The sequence below is a fragment of the Anolis carolinensis genome, chromosome 3, assembly GCF_035594765.1.
Source record: "Anolis carolinensis isolate JA03-04 chromosome 3, rAnoCar3.1.pri, whole genome shotgun sequence".
NCBI lineage: Eukaryota > Metazoa > Chordata > Lepidosauria > Squamata > Dactyloidae > Anolis > Anolis carolinensis.
Window position 1 is genome coordinate 118,184,920 of NC_085843.1, and position 12,431 is coordinate 118,197,350.

At 37.5% G+C, this 12,431-nt stretch overlaps 1 protein-coding gene across 12 annotated transcripts in view; it reads right to left on the reverse strand.

The window, feature by feature from the left end:
• Positions 1-1,622: 1,622 nt before the first annotated feature.
• Positions 1,623-12,431, reverse strand: part of septin10 (septin 10) — a 44,003-nt gene continuing 33,194 nt past the window's right edge. For 8 of the 12 annotated variants that reach the window (XM_062975429.1, XM_062975428.1, XM_062975425.1 and 5 more), the window contains 3 exons: positions 9,142-9,274; positions 5,158-5,348; positions 2,792-4,959 (listed from right to left, as the gene is read on the reverse strand). In XM_062975429.1, coding sequence (XP_062831499.1) covers positions 4,836-4,959; positions 5,158-5,348; positions 9,142-9,274 — 448 coding nt within the window. In that variant the 3' untranslated portion in view covers positions 2,792-4,835. Of the gene's footprint in view, positions 4,960-5,153; positions 5,349-9,138; positions 9,275-12,431 lie in introns of those variants that run through there. The other 4 variants (XM_008107045.3, XM_062975430.1, XM_062975431.1 and 1 more) reach the window with 4 other exon arrangements.

Here is a 12,431-nt window from a genome sequence, read left to right on the forward strand (position 1 = left end):
GCGATTCAAAGGCAGAGGTGAATAGAGTGAAGGGCCAGGGAGCTAGTTACAGAGAACAGACAACACCTCTGTTAAAGCAGCTCCACTGGCTGCCAATAAGTTTCCGGTCCCAATTCAAAGTGAAAGTTATGACCTACAAAGCCCTAAACAGTTCAGGTTCTGCCTACCTTCGCAACTGCATCTTCCCCTACACACTGGCGCGGGCTCTAAGATCTGCTGGGGAGGCCCTCCTCTTACTCCCGCCACCATTTCAAGCACGACTGGTTGGGATGACTTTCTGGGTGGTGCCCCCCTCCCGGCTCTGGAACTCCCTCCCCAGGGAGATTAGATTAGCCCCCATTCTCAGGGCCATAGACAGAAAAAAAATTGGGAGGGGTTTTGAATATTTCAGGGGGGGGTGAACCCTGGACCCCCCCACCCTCCCGGGCTCAGACCTGTCAATATCTGCTTGAGATAGTGCCTAGAGGAACTTAATTTTTTGCATCTCATAGACTTAGCATGGGGATTTGGTTAACCAGTTAAAATTCATGAATAAACTAGGTTTTTTTTAACCTGAAAAATTTCGGGAGGGGGGGAGGGTTTGAACCCCTAACCCCCCCCCCCCCCCCGGCTACAGGCCTGCCCATTCTGTCCACCTTCTGCAGAGACTTAAAAACCTGGATGTTCAGGTCTGCCCGTCCCTAATTTATTGATTAGGTTTATTCAGCACTTTACCCCAATCCCAGCCCTATAATCTGTGTTTTGTACAGGCCTTGCCCTATCTTATCTAACCTGTCCATGCCCACCATAGTCCTGATCACTGGTCAATGAGGCTGTTTGATTCATTTTTATGTTTTATACATTGTTGGTTTTATTGTCTTACTTAGAGTGTTTTATGTTATGTTTTTAATTGTGCCTTAGCTTGTTCACTTTGTTTATGCTGGGCTTGGTCCCCATGTAAGCCCAAGTCCCTTCGGGGAGATGACAGTGGGATATAAAAATAAAATTATTATTAATAAGAGAAGATGCCGAGAGCAGTGTGGATGGAGCCGGGAGATGGGAGAAATGGTTGAAAAAGAAGCTTGGCAAAGAAGGAAAATAATATATATAAATTGCTGTGACCCTAATTCCAGTAGACCTCTGTGAGCAAGAGAAAGTAACCAAGATAACATAAGTTGTGAAACTGCCTGAAAGTATTCATTTAGAAGCAGAGAGGGAATTGTTAAACTCTAGCTCCAAGGAGTTATTGACTGTATTAGAGCTGTTTTCTGTTGAGCAGTAGAGAGAGAGAAAACAACTGTTACCTTTTTAAGGATATTCTGTGCTTAATGAAGATGTAAGCTAAGGTTTTCCAGGTTCCCCTTCCTAGGGAAGAGAATCAGTTTGTGGCAGTCTGTCATATCATTTAACCTTACAAAGCAATGTAATGGGTTAGAACAGTACTGTGAAACTTGTGCCCCTCCAGGTATTTTGGACTTCAACTCCCAGAATTCCTGACCACTGGACAACCTGGCTAGGGCTTCTGGGAGTTGGAGTCTGAAACAGCTGGAAGGACACAAGTTTGAAACCTCTGAGTTAGAAAAGTACACTCAGTTCCCTTTGTAAGATCAAACATTTTAGTAATACTATAGCAACATCAATGATTACAATTTAACCAATTTCATTTTATTTCTCATGTTATATGTTTTAAGCATTTCTGTAAAAAAGAGAGAGGCAACAGGCATCTTTGAGGATTACACATTTTGAGGCGTATAAAAAGAATTAGTAAATAAGAACTCCATAAAATTGGCAATCATTTGTTGTTCTAAGAAGTATGATAACTTCAGAATTAGTTATACTGTAGTTACATTTAAAAGCAAAACATCATGCATTTTACTGTGAAGTATTTAAGAGTGAGCAGTTAAGATGCAACCCTATATACTCTAGTCTGCAGAATATGCAAACCATATAGTGTACAGACGTACTTTGAGAGAGCACTTTTGAACACAGTTTGGAAATAATTTACAGTAGCGTTCATGCAAACTGATACAATACTGTTTTAAGTTTACAAAGCATTAAAACTGAAAGAACTCCTCACTACAAGAATTGTGGTGCATCAGGGGTACAAGTAAATTTGAACTTGGCAATGGTATCATTAAACAAACCCAAATTTATTTTATTTACCTTTAATACCCCAGTTTTCACACAAAGGATGATAGGCAAGGAAGCTGGAACTCAAGAAAGAGTATTCAAGTAACAGACATCTCTTAACCAAATTATCTTTCAATGTCTGTTTTTCAGTGGCACTCATGCTTGCATGAATACTGCAATGGTAAAGGCGACCATGATCCATTTTAATTCAAAAAGCTGATTATAATAATAAAACAAGAAAGTGCATGTATAAAAACATTTTTAGAAAAGGAAATAGTTGCTTTAGTAGGTTTACATTTTTATACAGTTCAATAAATCTTTCAAAAGGAGATATAGAATGGTATATATAGCTGACATATCAAAAAGGCACCAATTCTTTAAATCAGTTACAATAGATATTCATCAAATACTTCTGTACTACAGTATTAGTAAGTGACTGGAATGAAAACTGTCTTATGGCGCAGCATCTTTGGTGCATCACCTGAAAGTGCGGGCAACTTGACCAGTAGTACGCAGTTTCCATTTTAGGTACATGTCAACAGCTGCTTCAAAGAAATGTCCATTTAAATATATTACGGTTACAGCAACCTAAAGCACATATGCAATACTGATTGATTATACATTTTAATATACTTTTCCAATGTTAAGTAGTGGTCAAGTTTTCAAGTTAGCTTGCATATGAAGGGGAGAAGGGCAACCAAATTTCCTCAAAGAGAAATGCAAATAATTTCTTCTTGTCTCTTCAGTTTCACATAAAGCCAGAGCTGAAACAAAAAAAAAATCCATTTACATATTTTTCTACAGAAAGCAAAGGTTATTTGTAGTACTGAAGTCTCTGTCTTAAGAAACCCATGCTTACATTGATAAAAACCAGAGGGATAAAATTCTGAATGCATACAGAAATAGCAAGTGACACGTGTTTTTCCTAGTTTTTCATACAGAAAACAAGCATGCCATATAAAGGATTGTTCTACTTGCTAGCGTTCCAGATGAAGGGAGTAAAAATTCCAGTATAGAGTGGTATATTTCAGAAACAGCAGTACAATCTGCATTATCTGCACAACTAAATCAAACCACCCCATGCCAATGAATGAGTTTTAATATTTGTGAAATACACATACTATATTAATCTCAATAATGTAACAGATAACAGCATTGTAGTTGTATCACTGATGGTTTATACTTTTTTAAAAAGTGGGACCCCCTTAATACAAAAATCAAAATAATTATATATAACAGGAAATGGATGCTGTTGTTGTGTGCCTTCAAATCGTTTTTGACTTATGGTGACCCTAAGACAAACCGAACACAGGGTTTTCTTCACAAGATTTGTCCCAAAAGGTTTGCCTTTGCCTTTCTCTAAAGGCCCTTCCAGACAGACCCATATTCTGGGGCCTGTCTCAGTTTTACCTGAGGCAAAACTGAATTAATTCAGAGAAAACAGGGATTTGGTTGACCCAATCCATCCCCCGAGGGAAGACACACACACACACACACACACCTACCTCTGAGGGAAGACGTGGGGTTTCGATTTGGGGTGAGGGCAGAAATCCAAGAGGAACTGGGTTAAAATAACCCAGTTCCTCCCAGATTTCTGGCCTGTCTGGAAGGGCCCTAGGGCTGAGATAGTAGGACTTTCTCAAGGTCATCCAGTGGATTTCTATGGCTGAGCACCCTGGTTTCCAGAGTCATAATCCTGCACTCAAACCACTACACAATGCTGGCTAATGAAAACAGGTGTACATTATCATTATGTTGCTTGTTCCAGCACTACACAGAAAAGACCAAGTTTTTCCTTAAATCTATTTTTCTCTCTTTCAAATCAATGGGCAAAGAACTGTGGCCAAAATTAAATTACAGGAAGTACATTTTTGCTAAATCCACATCATTTGTCATTTAATTATGTATCTTAAGATATGCTTTCAAACAACTATTTCACAGCTATGGCTTTCAAAATTACTATTTCCCATTCTATTTGGCCAAACCTCAGAATCCAAATAATGAAACATACTTTCAAGTTCCAATAAATTGTAATTACTACTGCATGAGGGAGTTTTGTTCCTTATATTTTAGGCACCATATTATAAAATCAAAGGACGTGTTTGTCATTAATGCATTTTAAACATATTTTGTTTCCATGGTGTGCTTACAGCTCACAGCTGGATCTTTGAGTGGTCCATATAATAATACTAATGTGTGGTTCTGTATGTTTAATTTAAAATGAAATTGTCAAATTACTGTAGTTGCTAAACACAGAACTGCTCTCTTCCCAAAAAGGAGCTGAATTCAGGGCCATTATCTATGCCTGGTTTTCCAGGTGACAAAGAAAAATGTCATTTCATTTTGAACAAAAAGGAAAGGAAAAAATCTTGTTCGTCACCACTAGTCCCATTCAGGATCATTCTGCCCAGAATTCTAATTTGTGGGCAGATTTCTAGTTTGATAATAATCAAATGGTTAATATGCAACTATGCTATACTGCATATAGAATTGCATTCTTAGTACAGTACATGGACATATTATACTGTATTTCATAATACATATTTTGTTGATAATTCCACAATATCTTCTATCATCACTCACAGGGTGCTGTGAGTTTTGGTACTACTTTTTAAGAAACAGAGACAGCAAATGAGATTTAAAGAAACAGCAAACCTCTCAATTTTTCTCTCTGCAATTTTGAAAACTGACATACCCTAACCATATTGTCAAACTGCTACCAAATACTATTGATGGTATTCCCTGGGATGGATTCTGTCCCTTTCTAACTTCTCTCTCTCTTCCTGCATATTCATAACTTCCTGATCTCTGACATCAAAACAGAGGAGCTCAAGACGAAAACCTGGATCCCTTCAGGAGAAAAGATAAAAAGAAGAGTTCTTAACAAAGTGCCTCATTATATTGGAAAAAATGGTTTCAAACAGTATAAAACATAACTCCTGCTTTACATATGTCATCCTTAATAATCTATAGTGTTAAAACAAAATTGTCAGAAGTGAAAGGTATTAGCTATCCAAATCCCAAAATCTTCTGAAATGAACTACTTACTTTTTCCTATCTTTATCTTTTTTTAAGCCAACAGTGGGGGTAGCAGGAAGAGGCCTCCCTTGGAGTATGTCTGAAGCAGCCTTTCTTTTATTGAATGCCATAATTTCATCTTCCAAGAGCTTTCTTTTCTCCTCCACCCTTATCCGCTCTTCTTGATGAAGCCGTTTCAAGTGTTCAAATTTCACTTGTAGCTAAAGTCAAGTACAAAAAAGAAAAAGAAATTTGGCCACAAGGTGGTAGCCTAGCATTTAGCCTATGATGTTCAGCAATAACCACATGGTAACAACATAGAAGCTAGTTTTCTAAACTACTACAAGACTTTTGCATTTCTTGATTTTCACATACCAGCAAACAAAAATATTATTCAAAGACTAATATCTTATAACCGAATCCTGCTCCTAAACAGTTATAAAAAGGTTTTAAAGCAACTTTTGAGTAGGAAATATTATCCTTTAGGAAATCCTCCATACACAACCTCTTGTTTCTTACTAAATTGAGTACAATGCACTGCAAAGGACACAACAATGATTTCTACCTTTAAAATTCCACCTTTCAAAGGATACTGAGAAAGAAAGAGTGACGAGAGAGGCTTCCGGTCAATAATTCACACCAGAGTTTTATATCTTGCTAGGTTACCTTTTGATAATTACCCATGAAATGCTGATTTATATTATTTTCTGTATCCCTTTTTAGAATAAAGACAAACTTATCATAGCATAAGCTAGTATTAGATTTCATATTTTTCTCTTTGCCTATTAGCTGAGAATCAAAATCAAGCCTACTAAAGAAAGGATGGTGATTTCTGCATACACAGGGCAGATATGATGGTGATGATGATTTATACCCCTCTTTATTTCTCCTGAAAGAGACTCAAAGAGGGTCACAATATGCAGAAAAAAATAATAGTTTGTATCTCTCTGTGTGTGTGTGTATTGGGGGGGGGGGGGGGAAGAGAGAGATGCCCTCAAAACAGTTGAAACAAGAAGGAGTGAAAATGGGTCATCTTAACCCTCATTACAGAATAAAATAGAGTGGGAATTTGACATTTTATTTGCAAAGAAAGATTTTTTTTTACACTTGAGGACCTATTAGTTTACAGTACTGGGATTCAGAGGACTCTCGCCATTTGACATGCCACTGTTCTCTGGCAAGTCCTAATCTAATGGTGGTATAAAACTGTAAGAACTCTCCCCCATTTGAAATGCATAGCTGATCTAAAAACACTTCCTCTGATTGTAATTTAGGTACTGTATGTTAAAAAGACTTTGTCTTTTGAAAGAAAGAAAAAATGTATAGCTATAAATAACAGGAAAGGATAAAATACCAATATTTGGTGAAAGTGCACTGTATGGTTCTTATTCTGCAAATCCAGATTTCTATTAGCATAGTGTTGCCATTATGTCTAAAAAGTGCCAATCTAAGTTGCGATGTTTTAACAACTCCCACTGGGGTTTGAGCTACATTATATAGTGCTGACAAGGGCTGTGTAGTGAAACTCCCCAATCTGTTTTTTACGTTTTATCTACTGTTTTTATGTTTTATCTACTGTTTTAATTATCTCTATAATTGTATATTATCATTTTACCAATTCCCACTGAAACATTGTAGATCCAAGGGCAGCTGAATCATTTTCTTTGGCCTAACTCTGAATCTACAACATAGGTTGTGCCATAGGATCATTTGTGCCAAAAGTGGTCCAGTACCAAAAGCCAGGTTTGGATCAACAAGCTCAGAGTTCAGCAATCTTATTCTATTGAACTCCAGAAGGAATTTTCCAAATGTTTTATTTCTTTCATGTATCTTACAGTTCTCTACAATTTCCCCACTGCCTAATTAACATAAATGATAAAGTTCCTTCACATTGGCACATCTACAAAGACTGTGTATCATGAGCCTTTGGAGGGGAAAATGGTCTCAAAGCTAACCCACCTTCATTTGTCAGAAATAATAATAATAATAATAATAATAATAATAATAATTAAAAAAAACTTTATTTATACCCCACCACCATCTCCCCGTGGGGACTCGGGGCGGCTTACATGGGGCAAAGGCCCAAACAACATAAGGAAAAAATAAAAGCAACATAATACAATCACAATATAAAACAGATAAAACAGTAATGCAATATATCAATTAAAACAACAATACAGGATAAAAAATTACATTAAAACACATGAAAGGTAAGGCCGTAATAAATACAGGATAGATTATTAAAAACCTTCTGGGGCTGATTAATTAATGACTGTATCTCCGAAGGCCTGCTGAAACATCCAAGTCTTCAGTTGTTTCCTGAAGGAAGATAGAGAGGGAGCCAACCTAATCTCCCTGGCGAGGGAGTTCCAGAGTCGGGGGGCCACAGCCGAGAAGGCCCTCTCTCTCGTCCCCACCAAACGCAGTTGTGAGGAGGGCGGAAGTGAGAGGAGGGCCTCCCCGGAAGATCTCAGCAACCGTATTAAATGACTTTAATACGGTAATTACACATACATTGCCTTATTTGTATATTGCTAGTTCTATGAAATCCAGTGAAGCTTCCCTCCTTGCATTAAACAAGTGTACTGTCTGTAAGACTTGGTCTCTGTTCTTACCTAATTTTCACTTTTCACACCTAGCGGAAACAGACTTCAAAAATTGACAGCTATTTTGCCTCCATTTGCTTACAGGTGCGCTCAATCAGTGTGTAGGTTTCCAACTATCAAAAGGCAGCATTACTGAAGCAAATGGGGCTGAAAATAAATCCGATAAACTCACAGCAATATTACAGAAAAGACAGACTGTTGCCCATGAGGAGAGCTCATCCTTGGCATAACATATCATAACTGATTCCAAATCATATTTTGAACATTATTCCTTCTCATGCTGAATCTGGGGGCGTAAGCATAATGGAAGTATTCAGAAACAAAATGAGGTTTGGGACTTTTAAAAAGGAAGGAAAAAATAAATCAGAAACCAGAAGACTGCATCTATAATGCAAGTTTTCATATGTAAGAAAGTGTATACAGTGTTCCCTCACTACTTCACGCTTTGCTTTTCGCAGACTTGCTGTTTTGCAGTTTTTAATAAAAACTAAAATAATATTATAAATCATAAAAAATTATGATTTACAGTGGCAGTGATCTCAGTCAGGTGCGGGTGGCAGAGTGGAGAAGGAGCCCAAATGGCAGTGGGAGGAGAAGGAGGCAGCGACATGTTCCCCTGCCTCTTTCTTCCCTCCCTCCCTCCCTCCCTCCTTCTACTTCCTTCCTAAGGAGAAGCCTAGTGTCCCTACTTCACGGATTTTCACTTATCGCGGGTGGTCCTGGAATGTAACCCCCGCGATAAGTGAGGTAATACTGTATATGCAGTTGCATGGAGGAAAAGTAGAGGGGATGGGGTGAACACAAATTAGCACAAGATGGCTAACCAGTGTCAGTGAATTTGCTGTTCCCTCCCTTCCTAGCACCCCTGTTCCCCATGCCATTCCATTTTCTTCAATAAAGTCTGGGGGGAAATTCAAGAGAGCAAAAGCGCATAGCCCTGCACACACTATTATGTAAAATAATAAGGGAAAAGAGAAGGAGGAAAGCCTGCCACTCCTGACCAGGTAGAGGATGAGAAAGGCACTGATATTCAATTATAATATATGCAATGATATTAAATCCTTTAGGAGCAGGACAATTAAGAGTGGTGAAGGCAGAGCACAATATTTTGTGCTGTCTTAATCCCAACCTTGGATCAACCAATGCAGCCAAAGGACTTTTTTCTGCAACAGTTTTTGTTGGAAAATAAAATGCCCACTGCCCAGTTTAAAAATGGTCTCTTCAACAATGGAAATTCAAAAAGCAGAAACAAGAGGTACCAGCTGTGAAGGAGATTCCTTTGAGCATGCTATTTAATTGGGTCCTAATTTTTTTCTAAAATAGACTTTTTATTAAATACTGGATACTTTGTGAAAGCTATTCAAGCCACAAGTACCAGTTCGCAATAAAAGAATATAGACATGCTTACCTCTCGCTCAGCTTCTTTTAGCAGTGCTTCTTTCTCCTTCACTCTCTGAACAAACATTTGCCTCATCTCTTCTTCTTTCTGCTGTAATTCACCAAGGAATTCATGCCGCTTAGCTTCATATGTCTCTTGTAAACTAAGGATCATAAAAATGTAAAACAGTCATCATAATTTATAAGAGGCAACAAATATGCAACTTCTATTCTAGTTCATTCACGCACAATTTTTTAAATACATTTTATCTGATCCTACATTTGGATAGACTTTAATCTTTTCAAGAAAACATAAGCATATTTTTAAAATGAAAAGGCATTACTTCATTTGATCTTAATCTTAATAGCAAGGACGCAGTCCAGCTCTGTGTCATGCAACTCTGCAGATCTGAGGACGATTAAAGGAAATGGTAGCACAAATTACTCAAGCTGTTGCAAGACTGACAACTGGTTTCAATGAAAAATGCACTGCCTCTGAAAATCTTCATTTGAGATGTTATGCCACATAAGCCATTTGTAGCAAGTTAATGGTCTCTGGTAAAAAGAAAACATTCAAAGCCAAACTGCCATGTGCAAAACACCACACCTGATGGTTACAATACTTTCTTCTAAAATATGGGAATCATGATAGATTTTGATTTTTTTTCCCCCCAACTTCAAATAGTGGAGTTTTTAAAAGCTATCTTAAGAGCTTTCACTGCACATATCTAAGTTAATAAGGGAATTAAACAGATCATCTAATAAAAGCCTACCAAACAAAATGTAGAACAATTGAAAACACAAGAGCATAATGCACAAAGATGCTTTAACAATCAGTGAGGATATATGGTTTTCTGATATTCCTCTTTTTTCAATATACTAATTCATGTTGATGATCTTTTTAAAAATAAAATAACAAGGTATCTCGGTATGGTTACCAGGGACTATATAATTATGACTAAAGACTACTAGGAAGAGGCACTCTGCCATGCAGGGCATTAACTGCAACTAACTGATATTGAGATATTTAGAGTATCTCTCTTCAATTTTAAAACAGCTCCACCAATTCTCCTCAAAACAGGTTCCTGAAAATACAGTTGCACAAAACTAACAGAAAAGCATTTCAATCAACCCATAGTGAACACAGGTATGTGATAATCAATATATGTAAAAGATATTACAAATATAGTTGTTTATCCAAGGCCTCAATTTGGTGATTTTTCAATCCACAGATAAAGATACTATCACATGGAACACAGAATGTATAGCAAGTAAAATATGTGTAGCCTTTTTTCTTTACTATACAATTGACTGAAAATAAATCGAAAGCTGATAAATTGTCACAGGCACATGAGTGTTCTGAACTTGTGAAGGAACACCAGGCAGAAGGCTTTTGAGAAGAAAATTATGTTAGCAATGCATATAACATAAATTAGAAAAAATAAAATTATCTTTAAAACTGGTGTATTTGGGGATAACCTAACCAATTTGCTTGATCACCTGATTGTTATGTCTACCCAACAGAATTACTGTGACATTTCAATGCTAAAATGCTTTATGAGGTTGACATTTTCTCCTTGTTTGCTGAGCTTTCCAGTACTTTTCTCTTCTTCATCTGTCAAGCTAGAATCACTTTTGCTTTAAAAAGCAAAAATTGAAAGCTTTCTTCCAGACCGCTAGAAGTGTCTCTCATTTCTGATGTACTGACAGGTTGATATCCTCTGAGCTGTGCTCCTTAAACAAACCCTTTCCAGTAAAGAGACTGTTTTGAAGCAGGCAGATCTTAAAAGAAGAAATAAGTCCAAAGTTGATTTCCATCCCTTTATAACAAATACAATGGCAAAAGTTGGAAGTTTTCCAAACCCTGGATATGCATGATCCATTAATGATGGTGACTTTTATTGAGATTTTATTTTTGTCAATTAAAAGAAGAAAACAAAAGTAACCTTGATGTTGCTACTGCTTTCTTTATCTATCACCTCTAGGGAGCATCACTTTACCATATACCATATATGTTCCAAGCCTCCTTTTATGTGGGGATTACAAAGTCAGCTACCGTGTCTTCAGTACCTATTTAGGCTGCATCAAGAAATTTACTGCGCCCATTGTGAATCTGTCTTCACTTAAGTTTGGTCAGACAGACATCCTTCCTTAGAGGATCATGAAGCAACTTGCTCTTCTTGTTTTCAACAGAAGCTGGCTGTTCAGAGTACCATTTAGCTGACTATTGTGATAATTATGAAGCCATGCTACACCTCCCACCAAATAAACTTTAACCAGATTGATTCCATGCTTTGCCAAGTTTGATAAAGGTAAAGGTTGTCCCCTGATATTAAGTCTAGTTGTGTCCAACTCTTGGGGTTGGTGCTCATCTCCATTTCTAAACCGAAGAGCTGGCATTGTCCATAGACACCTCCAAGGTCATGTGGCCGGCATGACTGCATGGAGTGGGGTTACCTCCCCATTGTAGCTGTACCTATTGATCTACTCATATTTGCATGTTTTCAAACTGCTAGATTGGCAGAAGCTGGGGCTAACAGTGGGAGCTCACCCCGCTCCTCAGATTCGAACTGCTGACTTATAATAATAATAAAATTTTATTTCTAGACCGCCCTCTCTCCCCAGAAGGACTCAGGGCAATTAACATACATATAAACGGCGAACATTCAATGCCACAATTTATTCATTAACATCAAAAGTATAAAATGACAATAACATACACGTTATAATTAAAATTCCATATTAGAAAAAACAATAAATTTAAACATTTTTGAAAGATGCATCGACTCTGGTAGAAAGCTACCCCTGTACACACTGTGGAAAATTAACTTCATACCGGCACCATCAGATTCTTGAATAGGCAAAAAAAAAAAAACCCGCAACAAACCAATATATTATTCCAGATATATTACATCTGAGGCAATAATTTCGATCCTCTCCAATGACCTGAACAAATTCTTTTCCAGAGACAAGAAAACTAACTGCCAACTATTATAGACTATTATATATTCTATTCTCACATACTAGATTCTGTAATGGAAGGTGTATGTTAATAAGACAACTGCTGCTACATTTCTATTGGACTCTAGTTAAGAAAGATGCCACATTAACTGGTTTTTATGAACACGGGAGGCTACATTATACTAGGTCAGACAAATAGTGTCTACTCTGACAGAATGTGGGTCTCTAGGGGTTTCAGGCCAAGGTCGGTCTCATCAGCTGCTACAGATCCTTTAACTGGAGATACAACTTGGAATATGCAACATTCTTTCTCCTACTAGAGCTATGAGTGCTCCTCATATCTGCAAGGTGGCATGTGAG